A 19,159-nucleotide genomic window follows, 5' to 3' on the forward strand; every position below is an offset into this window, starting at 1 on the left:
CCGCCCACAGTGTCCACCGACACCGCCCTGCGCTCCGCCCACAGTGTCCACCGACACCGCCCTGCGCTCCGCCCACAGTGTCCACCGACACCGCCCTGCGCTCCGCCCAGTGTCCACCGACACCGCCCTGCGCTCCGCCCACAGTGTCCACCGACACCGCCCTGCGCTCCGCCCACAGTGTCCACCGACACCGTCCTGCGCTCCGCCCACAGTGTCCACCGACACCGCCCTGCGCTCCGCCCACAGTGTCCACCGACACCGCCCTGCGCTCCGCCCACAGTGTCCACCGACACCGCCCTGCGCTCCGCCCACAGTGTCCACCGACACCGCCCTGCGCTCCGCCCACAGTGTCCACCGACACCGCCCTGCGCTCCGCCCACAGTGTCCACCGACACCGCCCTGCGCTCCGCCCACAGTGTCCACCGACACCGCCCTGCGCTCCGCCCACAGTGTCCACCGACACCGCCCTGCGCTCCGCCCACAGTGTCCACCGACACCGTCCTGCGCTCCGCCCACAGTGTCCACCGACACCGTCCTGCGCTCCGCCCACAGTGTCCACCGACACCGTCCTGCGCTCCGCCCACAGTGTCCACCGACACCGTCCTGCGCTCCGCCCACAGTGTCCACCGACACCGCCCTGCGCTCCGCCCAGTGTCCACCGACACCGCCCTGCGCTCCGCCCACAGTGTCCACCGACACCGCCCTGCGCTCCGCCCACAGTGTCCACCGACACCGCCCTGCGCTCCGCCCACAGTGTCCACCGACACCGCCCTGCGCTCCGCCCACAGTGTCCACCGACACCGCCCTGCGCTCCGCCCACAGTGTCCACCGACACCGCCCTGCGCTCCGCCCACAGTGTCCACCGACACCGCCCTGCGCTCCGCCCAGTGTCCACCGACACCGCCCTGCGCTCCGCCCACAGTGTCCACCGACACCGCCCTGCGCTCCGCCCACAGTGTCCACCGACACCGCCCTGCGCTCCGCCCACAGTGTCCACCGACACCGCCCTGCGCTCCGCCCACAGTGTCCACCGACACCGCCCTGCGCTCCGCCCACAGTGTCCACCGACACCGCCCTGCGCTCCGCCCACAGTGTCCACCGACACCGCCCTGCGCTCCGCCCACAGTGTCCACCGACACCGCCCTGCGCTCCGCCCACAGTGTCCACCGACACCGTCCTGCGCTCCGCCCACAGTGTCCACCGACACCGTCCTGCGCTCCGCCCACAGTGTCCACCGACACCGTCCTGCGCTCCGCCCACAGTGTCCACCGACACCGTCCTGCGCTCCGCCCACAGTGTCCACCGACACCGTCCTGCGCTCCGCCCACAGTGTCCACCGACACCGTCCTGCGCTCCGCCCACAGTGTCCACCGACACCGTCCTGCGCTCCGCCCACAGTGTCCACCGACACCGCCCTGCGCTCCGCCCACAGTGTCCACCGACACCGCCCTGCGCTCCGCCCACAGTGTCCACCGACACCGCCCTGCGCTCCGCCCACAGTGTCCACCGACACCGCCCTGCGCTCCGCCCACAGTGTCCACCGACACCGCCCTGCGCTCCGCCCACAGTGTCCACCGACACCGCCCTGCGCTCCGCCCACAGTGTCCACCGACACCGCCCTGCGCTCCGCCCACAGTGTCCACCGACACCGCCCTGCGCTCCGCCCACAGTGTCCACCGACACCGTCCTGCGCTCCGCCCACAGTGTCCACCGACACCGCCCTGCGCTCCGCCCACAGTGTCCACCGACACCGTCCTGCGCTCCGCCCACAGTGTCCACCGACACCGTCCTGCGCTCCGCCCACAGTGTCCACCGACACCGTCCTGCGCTCCGCCCACAGTGTCCACCGACACCGTCCTGCGCTCCGCCCACAGTGTCCACCGACACCGTCCTGCGCTCCGCCCACAGTGTCCACCGACACCGTCCTGCGCTCCGCCCACAGTGTCCACCGACACCGTCCTGCGCTCCGCCCACAGTGTCCACCGACACCGCCCTGCGCTCCGCCCAGTGTCCACCGACACTGTCCTGCGCTCTACTGACATACCATCCACTGCGCTACTGTGCTGTACCGAACCTATCTTCTGCTCTACTGACACCACCCTCTGCCCCAATGACGAAGTCCACTGCCCTACTGACAACATCCTCTGTCCAACTAACACTGCCCTCTGCCCCAATGACGCCGTCTATTGCCATACTGACAACATCCTCTGCCCCAGTGACGCTGTCCACTACCCTACTCTTTGCCCCGCCCCACCCCACCGCCGCCACCCTCTGCCCCACTGACAACATCCCCACCGAGGCCGCCCTCTGCCTCACCGACATGTCGTCCACTGCCCCACCCACACTGTCCTCTGCTCTAAAGTGACCCTGAAAACTGTTCCTGTCCTTTGACACCGTCCTCTGACTCCATCCACTACTCTACTAACAACTGTGCGCAATTGGCCCCAAATTTATTCTGCAGCAGGACAAACACCCCAAACATACAGCCATTGTGATTAAAAACTATCTTCAGTGAGAAGAAAGAAGAAAGAGTCCTGGAAGTGATGGTTTGGCCCCAACAGAGCCCTGATCTCACCATCATGGAGTCTGTCTGGGGATGATGACATGAAGAGACAGAAGGATTTGAGGCTGCCGATACCCACAGAAGATCTCTGCTTAGTTCTCCCAGATGTAGATAGAACAACTTACCTGCCAAGGTCCTTCAAATACTGCGTGCAAGTGTCCCTAGAAGAAGACAAACAGGGGTCACCTCAAATATTCATTAGACCACACAGAACTCCCTCCAATCACCACACAGAACTCCCTCCATTCACCACACAGAACTCCCTCCATTCACCACAAAGCCCTCCCCATTGCCCGTCATCACCTCAGTTTTCTGTATACTGTTTATAAGAAAAAAAGGCTTTGCCATGTTCATCACTAACCCTAAGTAGACAGTATAGACTACCTACCATGTGTGGGCCCCATCCAGCCTCATCTACCGTGTGTGGGCCCCATCCAGCCTCATCTACCGTGTGTGGGCCCCATCCAGCCTCATCTACCGTGTGTGGGCCCCATCCAGCCTCATCTACCGTGTGTGGGCCCCATCCAGCCTCATCTACCGTGTGTGGGCCCCATCCAGCCTCATCTACCGTGTGTGGGCCCCATCCAGCCTCATCTACCGTGCGTGGGAGCCATCCAGAATCATCCACCCTGTGTGGGACCCATCCAGAATCATCTACCGTGTGTGGGACCCATTCAGCCTCATCTATCATCTACCGTGTGTGGGTCCCATCCAGCCTCATCTACCGTGCGTGGGCCCCATCCAGCCTCATCTATCATCTACCGTGTGTGGGTCCCATCCAGCCTCATCTACCGTGCGTGGGCCCCATCTACCGTGCGTGGGACCCACCCAGCCTCATCTACCGTGCGTGGGACCCACCCAGCCTCATCTACCGTGCGTGGGACCCACCCAGCCTCATCTACCGTGCGTGGGACCCACCCAGCCTCATCTACCGTGCGTGGGACCCACCCAGCCTCATCTACCGTGCGTGGGACCCACCCAGCCTCATCTACCGTGCGTGGGACCCACCCAGCCTCATCTACCGTGCGTGGGACCCACCCAGCCTCATCTACCGTGCGTGGGACCCACCCAGCCTCATCTACCGTGCGTGGGACCCACCCAGCCTCATCTACCGTGCGTGGGACCCACCCAGCCTCATCTACCGTGCGTGGGACCCACCCAGCCTCATCTACCGTGCGTGGGACCCACCCAGCCTCATCTACCGTGCGTGGGAGCCATCCAGCCTCATCTACCGTGTGTGGGTCACACCCAGCCTCATCTACCGTGTGTGGGTCACAACCAGCCTCATCTACCGTGTGTGGGTCACACCCTGCCTCATCTACCGTGTGTGGGTCACACCCTGCCTCATCTACCGTGTGTGGGTCACACCCAGCCTCATCTACCGTGTGTGGGTCACACCCAGCCTCATCTACCGTGTGTGGGTCACACCCAGCCTCATCTACCGTGTGTGGGTCACACCCAGCCTCATCTACCATGTGTGGGTCACACCCAGCCTCATCTACCATGTGTGGGTCACACCCAGCCTCATCTACCATGTGTGGGTCACATCCAGCCTCATTTAATGTGCATGGGCTCTGTCTAATCTCACCTTTGCTCCTTCCTTCTCCTCTTCTCCTCTTCATGAAGAACCTTCTTCAGCTGCAGAAAGAGTTGATGTTTTTCCTCTTGTAACTTGTTCAGCTTCTCCTGGAGCTTCATGATCTATAAAAGGAGTCAGGAGTTCAGAGAGGAGAAATACAGGACAATGAAGACATCATCATTCTGGCACTGGCCCCTCACAGAGGCCTTCACATCTACTACTACTCGGATCACCACTTCACACTCAAACAACCCCCCCCCCCCCCCCCCAATCAATCTGATCCTCCTTCCTGTAACCCACTTCAATGGACCTTTCTAGAGTTGTCAATCCTCTATTAGAAGCACCTCTGTGTGTGGGGAGTAGAAGGTGCTGGCATCTCTGCACTGAAAATGGTGCTGTTAGCAGAGAGAAGATATGGTCAGCTCCTCACAGATTTTTTTTCATATGAGCCCCTCGTGAGGCGATACCATTGGACAAATAGAAATCTGTCCAGAATTCTGACTTTACCTGTTCCCGGGTCTCTTCCAGGGACATCCTCTCCTCCATTTCCTTCTTTCTCCTCCTCTCTTGTTCATCTCTCATCTTCTGCTCCATCATCTTATCCACCTCCTCCTCCTCTGTGGAAAACAGAAGACAAGATGGACCTCCCCTTCAGTTTGAACACCCACACCATCCTTCTACTACACCAAAGTTGGAGGCTAACCTTGTCGCTTGCGTTCCCGCTCCATCATAACATGCCGATGGAGGGCTCGGGCCATGGTGTTGGTCAGCTTGGGTCTCTCCAGAAGAGCCGGCATGATGAATAGCAAATATCACACTATGAGAATAAACAAGAAAGAAAAACAGCATTAGGCAACAAATAGGGAGTGGCAGTCAGAAGAGACATTTCATAGGGCATTGAGGACAATCGAAGGCCCTACTAACCAATCACCAATGTCTTTAAATTATACAAGGACCTAACATGGGAATATCACTGAGGTCTGAAGACCATAGAACAGGGGTCTCCAAAATATAGCCCTCCAGTTGTTCAGGAACTACAATTCCCAACATGCCGAGTGATGTCTGTGAATGTCAGGGTTTTACAATGCCTCATGGGACGTGTAGTTACACAACAGCTGGAGGGCAGTAGTTTGGTGACCCCTGCCTTAGAAGAACCCAACATGGGGAAGATCACTGAGGTCTGAAGACCATAGAAGAACCCAACATGGGAAGATCACTGAGGTCTGAAGACCATAGAAGAACCTAACACGGAAGATCACTGAGGTCTGAAGACCATAGAAGAACCCAACATGGGAAGATCACTGAGGTCTTAAGACCATAGAAGAACCTAACACGGAAGATAACTGAGGTCTGAAGACCATAGAAGAACCCAACATGGGAAGATCACTGAGGTCTGAAGACCATAGAAGAACCCAACATGGGAAGATCACTGAGGTCTGAAGACCATAGAAGAACCCAACATGGGAAGATCACTGAGGTCTGAAGACTATAGAAGAACCCAACATGGGAAGATCACTGAGATCTGAAGACCATAGAAGAACCCAACATAGGAAGATCACTGAGGTCTGAAGACCATAGAAGAACCCAACATGGGAAGATCACTGAGGTCTGAAGACCATAGAAGAACCCAACATGGGAAGATCACTGAGGTCTGAAGACCATAGAAGAACCCAACATGGGAAGATCACTGAGGTCTGAAGACCATAGAAGAACCCAACATGGGAAGATCACTGAGATCTGAAGACCATAGAAGAACCCAACATGGGAAGATCACTGAGGTCTGAAGACCATAGAAGAACCCAACATGGGAAGATCACTGAGGTCTGAAGACCATAGAAGAACCCAACATGGGAAGATCACTGAGGTCTGAAGACCATAGAAGAACCCAACATGGGAAGATCACTGAGGTCTGAAGACCATAGAAGAACCCAACATGGGAAGATCACTGAGGTCTGAAGACCATAGAAGAACCCAACATGGGAAGATCACTGAGGTCTGAAGACCATAGAAGAACCCAACATGGGAAGATCACTGAGATCTGAAGACCATAGAAGAACCCAACATAGGAAGATCACTGAGGTCTGAAGACCATAGAAGAACCCAACATGGGAAGATCACTGAGGTCTGAAGACCATAGAAGAACCCAACATGGGAAGATCACTGAGGTCTGAAGACCATAGAAGAACCCAACATGGGAAGTTCACTGAGGTGTGAAGACCATAGAAGAACCCAACATGGGAAGATCACTGAGGTCTAAAGACCATAGAAGAACCCAACATGGGAAGATCACTGAGGTGTGAAGACCATAGAACAGGGGTCTCAAACTGGCGGCCCTCCAGCTGTTGCAAAACTACAAGTCCCATCATGCCTCTGCCTGTAGGAGTCATGCTTGCAACTGTCAGCCTTGCAATGCCTCATGGGACTTGTAGTTTTGCAACAGCTGGAGGGCCGCCAGTTTGAGACCCCTGCCATAGAAGAACCCAACATGGAAGATCACTGAGGTCTGAAGACCATAGAAGAACCCAACATAGGAAGATCACTGAGGTCTGAAGACCATAGAAGAACCCAACATGGAAGATCACTGAGGTCTGAAGACCATAGAAGAACCCAACATGGAAGATCACTGAGGTCTGAAGACCATAGAAGAACCCAACATGGAAGATCACTGAGGTCTGAAGACCATAGAAGAACCCAACATGGAAGATCACTGAGGTCTGAAGACCATAGAAGAACCCAACATGGAAGATCACTGAGGTCTGAAGACCATAGAAGAACCCAACACGGAAGATCACTAAGCCCTTGTACACACAGTCGGAAAATTCTTTCATGCAGCGCATTCTCTTTTTCTTTACAATGCTACAAGAATGAAGTTGTTTTGCTGCTCATAGTCACACAAACTTCTCCCAAACGTATTTCTTTATTCTTTTTCTCATTTCATGAATACAAGATTTTTAATTTGTTACATCTCCCCAAATTTTTTTTTTTTTGGTTTTAAATTTTGTGGTTGGTATTTTAAATAAAGATCTCCTTTTTTGACAGTTTGCTCATCTTCGCAATTTTTTTTGATGTGTTTTGTGTGTCAACTTACCACAACACCATTATTAGCTTTTTATTTTATGGTTTTCTATTATAATCTAGGAGGAGGTTGTTTGGTGTTGGTGCCCCTTGTTATTAATTTGACTTTGTATTTTTGAAATGTACCTGCCTACTCACAAATAAACTGTCCTTTTTGAAGTAAAACCCATAGGCAAGTGTCAACCAAAAAAAAAAACCTTTATTTAGGTGTCAGTAACAAATAAAGAGGGAGGCAGCGCTGGAGAAACTGGGGAGATTAGCGAAGCCTTTGGCCCCCAGGGAACACATCAACTATTAAAACGCAAAACTTGGTGGCCTGAGGAGTACATGTCTGAGGGAGAGAAGTCTGGTCCTGAAGTCCAAGAAACCCGGAACAGCAGCAGATGACATCTATGTTCCCAGGCTGTGGTCCTACAAGAGGCTGCATCTTCTGTCAGACCAGACTGAACCCAGGTCATCACACTCTGGTCTTCCTTCCAGGCTGTGGTGCTGGAGGTGTGGCAGGAGGAGGAGGAGCATGGTCCAAATCACACAAGTGTGTTGTTTGTGTGATTTGTCCCAACAACCCCTTGTTGAGTGTGTGGATAATGAGCTCCTCCCACAAGAGGTGTTGCCCCTCCTCCATTTGCTGGAATTTGCAGGCAGCCAAGGCCTCTTGATAGGTGGGGGTGGCTTTGAGGGCCGCTGAAGCCTCCCCAATGAGCTTCAGGGCCGACTCCTCCACACCCCCCCCCCATTCTGGCTCTTTTGGGTGGAAGGTGGAGGGGAGGGACCTGTGACTGAGTCAGGCTCCTATGGCCTGCCCACCTCTTGGCTGCCGCTTACCCCTGCCTCCTCCTGGCTGCCACGTTCCACAGCCTCCTCCTGGCTGCCACGTTCCACAGCCTCCTCCTGGCTGCCACGTTCCACAGCCCCCTCCTGGCTGCCACGTTCCACAGCCCCCTCCTGGCTGCCACGTTCCACAGCCCCCTCCTGGCTGCCACGTTCCACAGCCCCCTCCTGGCTGCCACGTTCCACAGCCCCCTCCTGGCTGCCACGTTCCACAGCCCCCTCCTGGCTGCCACGTTCCACAGCCCCCTCCTGGCTGCCACGTTCCACAGCCCCCTCCTGGCTGCCACGTTCCACAGCCCCCTCCTGGCTGCCACGTTCCACAGCCCCCTCCTGGCTGCCACGTTCCACAGCCCCCTCCTGGCTGCCACGTTCCACAGCCCCCTCCTGGCTGCCACGTTCCACAGCCCCCTCCTGGCTGCCACGTTCCACAGCCTCCTCCTGGCTGCCACGTTCCACACCCTCCTCCTGGCTGCCACGTTCCACACCCTCCTCCTGGCTGCCACGTTCCACAGCCACCTCCTGGCTGCTGCATTCCACACCCTCCTCCTGGCTGAGGTCTTCCTGTGTATGAAAAAGGGACATAGTTTTAGTTTTTGGTTCATCAAACACACAATTTTCAGCTCAAGACTGTTGCAAATTGTTAACAAATAGAAAAGACGATCATTCTGAGCCCAGCATTTTTCATTCTTGGCCCAAAGGTTTTGGCCACTACTTTCTATTGATATGTGAAACACTTTCTAAAATCAGCAATTAGTGAGCAACAATCAAGTTAACATCATTCATTTTTACTACAAAAATATGTAGAACAATACTATACCTGGCTCAAGCTGGGCTCCCCCAGTTCTTCCTGAGTGGAAGCCCCAGGTTGGGTGTCGGAAGACTCAGCAGGGGTGGAATGTAGTGTAGAGGGACGCGTGGAAGGAAGGGTAGAGAGGGATTCTCTGACCTCAGCCTGGTCTGACAGAAACTGCATCCTCTCATAATACCACAGCCTGGGGACATAAACGTCATCTGCTGCAGCTCCAGATTGCATGGACTGCAGCACCTTCCTGCGCTCCTTCAAAAACGTACTCCTCAGGCCACCAATTTTCGTTCTTAAATAGTTGACGTTTGCCCTGGGGACCACCGGCTTCACAAACTCCACCAGTTTCTCCATCGCTGCCTGCCTCTTTAGTTTGTTACTGTAGTGTGGATGCGTAGCTTGCCAAAGGCAGGGCAGCTCCCTGTACTTATCGATGAACAGAGGGAGGAAACTGTGGTCGTTAAACCCGTCCATATTCTCTGCAAGACAAACCTTAATGTCAGGGTAAACTCTTCTAATCTTGTCCCAATACAGGCCTCAATCTAGCAGTATAGGCTAGTGATGTACCAAGTTAAAAATTGTACCTTCGTTTGCACGATCGGCGCGTCAGCTTCTCCCTCTGCTCGCAGATCGCACGTACGTCACACGCGTGTTGCGTTTTATATACAGTGCGCATGCGTGAAACTCCACCCGCCCCTGACGTTCTTTCTAGACTATTCCCCGCCCTTTCTTTTTTCGGCGCAGTGGGTAGAGCACATGGCGGAGACACAGCAGGGGCATGCTAATTCCACTAACGAGGAAAGCCCGGAGCCTAAAACGTCCCGATCCCAGAGGAGAAGATTTAAGGCCTCAAATATGTCTTTTGGAGAGATGTTGGACATATTGAACAGGTACGACTATGATGGGAAGTATGGACCTTACCCAAATATCAGAAAGGCCAAGATCATGACTAAAGTTGTGAAGAGTCTTCAGAAGTATTTTCGGGTACGACGATCCAAGGATCAACTGAGAAAACGCTGGTCAGACCTGAAACTGAGGGAGCACCATCAGTACAGAAGGATCAAGCGTGTTCTTCAAAAAAAGTAAGTAGTCGTCGTGTGTTCATATCATTATTATTGCTTGCATACTGCTCCATGTGCTTTGATTTCATGTTGTGCAGTTTAAAATGGCCACTTTCAAATTCATGGGTTCAATCGTTCGTAAGAAACATCATTCGTTAGCCCACTCCTAAAAATGATGTTTTGCCAACTTGCACTTGACTACAGTTGTTCACACAACAGGTAAGTATTCCAGCTTTAGAAAGTGTCAAAAATAATGTTCTCACCTTTGAACTCTGCCAAAAAAACACAATTGTACCACACTTCCAAGCAATGTTTCATATTCCTAGTTCTGCCCTCAAATAGCTGTGTGCCAAGTATTCCTTTTTTACATTCTTATAGGGGAGAGAAGACTCGAGGCGTCTGAGGACACCAGGTACCCCACACCTCCCAAAGAAGGGGAAAATACCAACACCAGAAGCAGAGGAGGAAGGAGATATTGTCAAAATTGTCACCACAACAGGTGAGTGTCGGATACCACAGCTTCAGGTAAGCTAATCAATGTATGCCTGCATATTTATAATACATGGTGTGTTTTTTTGTTTTTTTTTAGGTGATGTGGATGTTGTGGAAGAAAAATCGCATTTTACCAGTGAAAGTGCCCAGATCCTCATTGGGGAGATAATGGGGTGCAATCGCGATTTAGAGAATATCCAGGAAAACATCAAAGATGTTCAACAAAAAATGAAGAAGATCATTGAAGTTTTAAGGTGAGTCTGAAACACCCCAAAACTAGCTAGCATCCATTTAAAATGTTCAAAAACACTTTTATATTTTTTAGAAAAGCCAAAATTTGGAAGATGCACACAGTGTGTGAACATGTGTTATCTCCCATCATGGGGGGGATCAATGTACGTGTTTTGTGGGTGCAACCCCTTCCTTGCTACTAAAGTGGCTGAGATGAAGGGGTTGCACCCCCAAAACACGTACATTGGTACCCCATGATGGGAGATAGCACATGTTGACATTAGGCATGGGATCAGGAGGAAACCGGCCACTTTTTCATTCTGAATTTGTGTGCATCTTCCAAATGTGGCTTTTCCAGGGGTGACACCCCATCTGATGAAGGCAATATCAGCACAGTTTGTACATACTCATGTCTGATATCGTCTTCACTTTTCAAAGTTGAACTTTGTAAGTTCCTGTGTTCTGTATGTTATGCTTTGATACATGCCTGTTTACACAATGCCCCCCCTACCCACAAAGTACTCCACAAATCTGGATCTGACCTCACAGACGCTTTGGGGGGGAGACAAGCCAGGACGAGCAGCTTCAAGGGCCGTGAGGTTGACATTTTCCGCCAAGTCTGCATCTGGGCCAACTGAGGCCACATAGTTTACTGAATGTTTTTTTTCAAAAAATTGTGCAGAACGCAGTAGGCAAGCACAATGTGATTTAGTTTATATTCCGCCATGTGGATTGGAGTCAAAAAATAGGCGGAACCAGCTGGCCATTATCCAAAAAGATCCTCTGATCCGAGGTGAGGGTCCTCATCGGGAAAGGCCGCATCAGATGGTTTGCCAGAGCAAATGCCTCATCCGCAACGAAAACAAAAAGGGGAGTCCTTCGACATTCTCCTCTGGGGGTGGCAAGCCCAGACAGCCACTCTGGAGACGCCAGTAGAACTCCGTCCGCGCAGACACTCCACTAGGGATGAGCTTGGTGTTTGAGCCGAACGCATGTTCGACTCGAACACCGGCTGTTCGCACGTTCGGCGAAGCCAGAACTCTGTGGGCCGTTCGCTCCAAATTATGGTTAGCGCTCACGGCCCACAATGCACTGCGCCATCGCAGTGCACTGCTGGCTCATGATTGGCCAAGCATGCACTGTGACCCCGCATGCTTGGCCAATCACAGCGCCGGCAGCGAGGAGAGCCACGATTGGCCACAGGATGCCTGTGGCCAGTTATAGGTCAGGGGGTTTAGTACACGCCCCACACTATATAAGGCCGCTGTGTAGTGTGTTCCGGCGTGCAGGGAGAGGATAGGTAGGGACAGTTTGTTCTTTTCTCAGGCGTTTGCAGGAGTTAGTGGGTGTTGTGTGCCTCCAGCACAGTATACACCTGTATCTGCCCTTTATTGCTGGTGTTCTCTCATACAGGCGTCTGCAGGAGTTAGTGGGTGTTGTGTGCCTCCAGCACAGTATACACCTGTATCTGCCCTTTATTGCTGGTGTTCTCTCATACAGGCATCTACAGGAGTTAGTGGGTGTTGTGTGCCTCCAGCACAGTATACAACTGTATCTGCCCTTTATTGCTGGTGTTCTCTCATACAGGCGTCTGCAGGAGTTAGTGGGTGTTGTGTGCCTCCAGCACAGTATACACCTGTATCTGCCCTTTATTGCTGGTGTTCTCTCATACAGGCATCTGCAGGAGTTAGTGGGTGTTGTGTGCCTCCAGCACAGTATACATCTATATCTACCCTTTATTGCTGGTGTTCTCTCATACAGGCATCTACAGGAGTTAGTGGGTGTTGTGTGCCTCCAGCACAGTATACACCTGTATCTGCCCTTTATTGCTGGTGTTCTCTTATACAGGCATCTGCTGGAGTTAGTGGGTGTTGTGTGCCTCCAGCACAATATACACTACCCAATTGCTGGTTTTCCCATCTCCCTGCAGGCCTTTACCATGTCTGGAAGGCCAACAAGGAGAGGCAGACAGGCGCAAGCCGATAAAAGAGGGCAAGCAGGCTCTGTGTCTAGAGACAACAGTGCTGGTCGTGGACGCGGTGGATCGTCATCATCAGCACGTGGCCATGGGACACGCCTGTCCTTATTTTCGGCAGCTGGACATGTTGAGTCGCATCATGCCGAAGACTTGGTAGAGTGGATGACCAAGCCCTCTTCATCCTCCTCATCCTCTCTCACCCAGGCTCAGGGTACTAGCAAAGCAGCTGCCAACGCATTCTCCTAGTAGTTGGGGGGAGGGGGGGTTCCTAATGAGTTTGGCCCACCAAAAAAAAAAAAAAATACCTCTGGCACTCTGCATGAATTGAAGCACACACATAACATTTGTAGACATTTTAGGGCGTGTTTAGGGGAAAGCAATACTATGGAACTGAGAAAAGACATTGCTATATGACTAGGCTAGAGGTTTATGGGCCCAGGAGAGCATGCTGGGGAAGTTAGTGAAGGCAAATATACATGAAGGACAAAAAAGGAACTTGAAAAGCTTCCAGCATGCATGAGGACAAAGGGGCAGAGCATATGAATTAGAGCATATTGCAATGATGGTAATTAGGGAATGAGGAAAGAAAAGCAAGACATTATCAATCATGAAATACATAGAATGTGATGTTAAAGGATAAAACTTACCTTCATATAGTCCTTCTGCAGGACCTGAATGATGGCAGAACAGGTCTCTGGAATAATGATCCCCAGAGCCTGGGGGGAGATACCTGTAGAGAACTTGAGGTCCTGAAGGCTTCTCCCTGTCGCCAAGTAGCGCAACGTGGCGATGAGCCTCTGCTCCGGAGTGATGGCTTGCCGCATGCAGGTATCCTGCCTGCTGATATAAGGGGTCAGCAAAGCCAGCAGACGGTGAAAAAAACGGGGTCCGTCATATAATTCCTGAAATGATCAGGATTACTCTCCAGGATCTCCCGCAGCAAAGGCATGTGCGAGAACTGGTCACGCTGGACCGGGCTTGTGTCAAAGTAACAACCCCAACACTAAGCCCCTGCACAGCACAAACTCTACGACGAGTACGTAGAGGAAACATGGTTTGAAAACGGTTGGCTGGTCAGAACGGACACCAGAAAGCACCGATAAACAGCAAGGCCTGAAAGAACGACCGGAATAGCAGAAGCAAGCAGACAATAAGAAATGACTTTCAAAGCGTCCTATACCAAGATATAGTCCACAATGAGAAGCAAATACTTACTGACGTCACGCCCTGATTATCAGATACGCGAAGACAAGCGGAAACTGAAGAGCGGCACCGATCTGAATCACCAATGTGAAAAGTGCGAATCTTCTCTCCCCAAACTTCTTCTAACACGAGATCAGCAGAAGGAGCCCAAAGGCTGCCGGACGTGGTGCTGAACTTCCCTTTTCTAGTCCCGCCGTACACGGCTTACGTCACCGCGTTCTTGGCAAACGCAAAATCCGACAACTTGGTCCGACCGTGTGTATGCAACATCACTTCCCGACCTCTTCCGGAATTAATCCGGCGGAATAACTTCTGACGCATTTTGTGGTTGGAATCTCCGACTGTGTGTATGGGGGGGCTAAGCTGTGAAGACCATAGAGGAACCCAACATGGAAAATCCCTGAGGTCTGAAGACCGTAGAAGGTTGGAATGCCCCCCCCCCCCGGGACAGGATGGAATCCCCCCCCCCGGCACAGGATGGAATTGCCCCCCCCACCCCGGGCCCAGGATGGAATTGCCCCACCCCCCCGGCACAGGATGGAATTGCCACACCCCCCCGGCACAGGATGGAATTGCCACACCCCCCCGGCACAGGATGGAATTGCCACACCCCCCCGGCACAGGATGGAATTGCCACACCCCCCCGGCACAGGATGGAATTGCCACACCCCCCCGGCACAGGATGGAATTGCCACACCCCCCCGGCACAGGATGGAATTGCCACACCCCCCCGGCACAGGATGGAATTGCCACACCCCCCCGGCACAGGATGGAATTGCCACACCCCCCCGGCACAGGATGGAATTGCCACACCCCCCGGCACAGGATGGAATTGCCACACCCCCCGGCACAGGATGGAATTGCCACACCCCCCGGCACAGGATGGAATTGCCACACCCCCCGGCACAGGATGGAATTGCCACACCCCCCGGCACAGGATGGAATGCCCCCCCCCCACAGCACAGGATGGAATTGCCCCACCCCCCGGCACAGGATGGAATTGCCACACCCTCCGGCACAGGATGGAATGCCCCCCCACAGCACAGGATGGAATTGCCCCACCCCCCGGCACAGGATGGAATGCCCCCCCCACGGCACAGGATGGAATGCCCCCCCCCCCACGGCACAGGATGGAATGCCCCCCCCCCCACGGCACAGGATGGAATGCCCCCCCCCACGGCACAGGATGGAATGCCCCCCCCCCACGGCACAGGATGGAATGCCCCCCCCACTGCACAGGATGGAATGCCCCCACGGCACAGGATGGAATGCCCCCCCGGCACAGGATGGAATGCCCCCCCGGCACAGGATGGAATGCCCCCCCCCCCGGCACAGGATGGAATGCCCCCCCGGCACAGGATGGAATGCCCCCCCGGCACAGGATGGAATTGCCCCCCCCGGCACAGGATGGAATTGCCCCCCAGGACACACACGATCCGCATATCACACCCCCGTTTCCAGTTGATAGTCACAAGTAGAAATTGAATTGAAGTCGGGGAAATTCTCGGAGGACAGAAGAGGGACGGGAAGGGATTTCAGGTGTCGGAGTTCATTTCCATTGGATTTCCCAACTAAACTGACTGACCGAAAATCATAGGAGGAAAATTTCCGCACACACCCCACCAAATCAGATTGGATGAACGGCTGTCGAAAGTAATGAAGACATGATCTGAAAACCGTACGATCCGTCCTCACACCACCGCTTTCCTACAATATTCAGATCACATGTACGGGACATACCACTCCGGTGCGGGGGAGGAGTGACAGCCGGGGCCCTCCGGTGTGCGGGGGGAGGGGTGACAGCCGGGGCCCTCCGGTGCGGGGGAGAGGGGTGACAGCCGGGGCCCTCCGATGCGGGGGAGGAGTGACAGCCGGGGCCCTCCGGTGTGCGGGGGGAGGGGTGACAGCCGGGGCCCTCCGGTGCGGGGGGGAGGGGTGACAGCCGGGGCCCTCCGGTGCGGGGGGGAGGGGTGACAGCCGGGGCCCTCCGGTGCGGGGGGGAGGGGTGACAGCCGGGGCCCTCCGGTGCGGGGGGGAGGGGTGACAGCCGGGGCCCTCCGGTGTGCGGGGGGGAGGGGTGACAGCCGGGGCCCTCCGGTGCGGGGGGGAGGGGTGACAGCCGGGGCCCTCCGGTGCGGGGGGGGGAGGGGTGACAGCCGGGGCCCTCCGGTGCGGGGGGGGGAGGGGTGACAGCCGGGGCCCTCCGGTGCGGGGGGGAGGGGTGACAGCCGGGGCCCTCCGGTGCGGGGGGGGAGGGGTGACAGCCGGGGCCCTCCGGTGCGGGGGGGGAGGGGTGACAGCCGGGGGCCTCCGGTGCGGGGGGGAGGGGTGACAGCCGGGGCCCTCCGGTGCGGGGGGGAGGGGTGACAGACGGGGCCCTCCGGTGTGCGGGGGGGAGGGGTGACAGCCGGGGCCCTCCGGTGCGGGGGGGAGGGGTGACAGACGGGGCCCTCCGGTGTGCGGGGGGGAGGGGTGACAGCCGGGGCCCTCCGGTGCGGGGGGGAGGGGTGACAGCCGGGGCCCTCCGGTGCGGGGGGGAGGGGTGACAGACGGGGCCCTCCGGTGCGGGGGGGAGGGGTGACAGCCGGGGCCCTCCGGTGCGGGGGGGAGGGGTGACAGACGGGGCCCTCCGGTGTGCGGGGGGGAGGGGTGACAGCCGGGGCCCTCCGGTGCGGGGGGGAGGGGTGACAGACGGGGCCCTCCGGTGTGCGGGGGGGAGGGGTGACAGCCGGGGCCCTCCGGTGCGGGGGGAGGTGTGACAGTCGGGGCTCTGATGTCCCTCCGGTAGGTGAGGGGAGGGGGAGTCACCTCTCTCCGGTATCTCTCGGTTCCGGTGAGCTGGGAAGGCGGGAAGCTCTTCTCCCGATTCTCCGTTCCTCTCACTTCCGGCGGCGCTCCGATACACCTCGCGTAACTTCCGGGAACCACCAGCCGGACTTCCGGTGCGTCACGTCCGGCGTATAGCAGCCCGACTTCCGCCAACCCTAGAGGCGCTTCCGCCCTCCGCGCCCTGAACTTCCGGCGTAGGCTGTCAGACTCGTCTCCCTGGTGACGTCGTAAAGCGCCGGGGCTGCGGCCGTAAAGCGGCTGTCATGGCGGAGCTTCATCCCCGCACCGGCAAGCTGGTGATCCTGAGCAACCAGAACCGGACCGCCACCCGCAAACAGCCGGCTCAGGAGTTCAACCAGGGCCTGGTCCTGAGCGGGAGGCCGCTGTGCCCCGGGGAGGTCTTCACCGTCCGCCTGGACCGCAAGGTGTGTGTGAGGAGGGGGAGGGGGGTCCCTGGGGGCCGGACCGGGTACCGAACTGACCCGCCCCCGCCCTGTGTGACTCCTCCCCTTACTGTACTGCTCCTCCCCCCACTGTATATCCCCCCCCCATCCTATCCTACAAGGTGTGTGTGAGGAGGGGGAGGGGGTCCCTGGGGGCCGGACACTGACCTGCCCTGTGTGACTCCTCCCCCCCTACTGTATATCCCTGGGGGCCGGACCAGGCAACGAACTGACCCTCCCCCGCCCGGCGTGACTCCTCCCGCCCACTCTACTGCTCCTCCCCCTATCCTACAAGGTGTGTGTGAGGAGGGGGAGGGGGTCCCTGGGGGCCGGACCGGGCACCGAACTGACCCGCCCCCGCCCTGTGTGACTCCTCCCCTTACTGTACTGCTCCTCCCCCACTGTATACCCCCCCCCATCCTATCCTACAAGGTGTGTGTGAGGAGGGGGTCCCTGGGGGCCGGACCGGGTACCGAACTGACCCGCCCCTGCCCTGTGTGACTCCTCCCACCCAACTGCTCCTCCCCCACTGTATACCCCCCCCCCCATCCTATCCTACAAGGTGTGTGTGAGGAGGGGGTCCCTGGGGGCCGGACACTGACCTGCCCTGTGTGACTCCTCCCCCCCCTACTGTACTGCTCCTCCCCCACTGTATATCCCTGGGGGCCGGACCAGGCAACGAACTGACCCTTCCCCGCCCGGCGTGACTCCTCCCGCCCACTCTACTGCTCCTCCCCCCTATCCTACAAGGTGTGTGTGAGGAGGGGGTCCCTGGGGGCCGGACCGCGTATTCAAATGACCCTCCCCTGCCCTGTATGACTCCTCCCCCCTACTCTACCTAACACTTCTTATTTCCGCACTCTAAAGCTCCTCCCCTCCTCCTTACCTTATCCCCTCCCCCCCCCCCACACACTTTCCTATCTTACAAGGTGTGTGTGAGGGGGAGGTGGGGGGTCCCTAGGGGCTGAGCTGGGTACTGAACCGACCCCCCCCCCGATATGTATGGCTCCTCCCCCTTCTCTACTGTACTCCTCATCCTCCTTATGGTAACACCCCTCCCCCTATTGTATTCCCCCACCCTCCGTTTCTACTCTGTACAGTGGGTGTGCAAATCCCCCTATTTTACCCTCTCCCACCTGAATGCCCCTCCTCCGTTCTATACTGTCCCCCCCCCCCACCTGAATGCCCCTCTTCATACTATACTGTCCCTCCCCCCCCACCCAAATGCCCCTCTTCATACTATACTGTCCCTCCCCCACCTGAATGCCCCTCTTCATACTATACTGTCCCTCCCCCCCCACCTGAATGCCCCTCTTCATACTATACTGTCCCTCCCCCACCTGAATGCCCCTCTTCATACTATACTGTCCCTCCCCCACCTGAATGCCCCTCTTCATACTATACTGTCCCTCCCCCACCTGAATGCCCCTCTTCATACTATACTGTCCCTCCCCCACCTGAATGCCCCTCTTCATACTATACTGTCCCTCCCCCACCTGAATGCCCCTCTTCATACTATACTGTCCCTCCCCCACCTGAATGCCCCTCTCCGTACTATACTGTCCCTCCCCCACCTGAATGCCCCTCTTCATACTATACTGTCCCTCCCCCACCTGAATGCCCCTCTCCGTACTATACTGTCCCTCCCCCACCTGAATGCCCCTCTTCATACTATACTGTCCTCCCCCCCCCCCCCCCACCTGAATGCCCCTCTTCATACTATACTGTCCCTCCCCCCCCACCTGAATGCCCCTCTTCATACTATACTGTCCCTCCCCCACCTGAATGCCCCTCTTCATACTATACTGTCCCTCCCCCACCTGAATGCCCCTCTTCATACTATACTGTCCCTCCCCCACCTGAATGCCCCTCTTCATACTATACTGTCCCTCCCCCACCTGAATGCCCCTCTCCGTACTATACTGTCCCTCCCCACCTGAATGCCCCTCTTCATACTATACTGTCCCTCCCCCACCTGAATGCCCCTCTTCCGTACTATACTGTCCCTCCCCCACCTGAATGCCCCTCTTCATACTATACTGTCCCTCCCCCACCTGAATGCCCCTCTTCCG

At 56.2% G+C, this 19,159-nt stretch overlaps 2 protein-coding genes across 3 annotated transcripts in view; one reads left to right on the top strand and one right to left on the bottom strand.

Annotated features, from left to right (window-relative positions):
* LOC143959397 (G protein pathway suppressor 2-like) overlaps positions 1-16,773 on the bottom strand; it is a 39,814-nt gene extending 23,041 nt beyond the window's left edge. For both annotated transcript variants that reach the window (XM_077468034.1, XM_077468033.1), the window contains exons 1-5: positions 16,624-16,773; positions 4,846-4,959; positions 4,650-4,759; positions 4,152-4,264; positions 2,689-2,724 (exon numbers count right to left, since the gene is read on the bottom strand). In XM_077468034.1, the coding sequence (XP_077324160.1) occupies positions 2,689-2,724; positions 4,152-4,264; positions 4,650-4,759; positions 4,846-4,939 (353 nt within the window). In that variant the 5' untranslated portion in view covers positions 4,940-4,959; positions 16,624-16,773. The remainder of the gene's footprint in view (positions 1-2,688; positions 2,725-4,151; positions 4,265-4,649; positions 4,760-4,845; positions 4,960-16,623) is intronic.
* A 40-nt stretch (positions 16,774-16,813) lies between these two features.
* The window catches only part of LOC143959396 (neuralized-like protein 4), a gene marked incomplete in the record, with an annotated part of 104,341 nt that continues 101,995 nt past the window's right edge, over positions 16,814-19,159 (top strand). The window contains 1 exon segment of the mRNA XM_077468032.1: positions 16,814-17,069. Coding sequence (XP_077324158.1) covers positions 16,908-17,069 — 162 coding nt within the window.

This window comes from Lithobates pipiens, unplaced genomic scaffold (assembly GCF_037356315.1).
Source record: "Lithobates pipiens isolate NorthernLeopardFrog02 unplaced genomic scaffold, aLitPip1_a1.2 Scaffold_73, whole genome shotgun sequence".
Taxonomy (NCBI): Eukaryota; Metazoa; Chordata; class Amphibia; order Anura; family Ranidae; genus Lithobates; species Lithobates pipiens.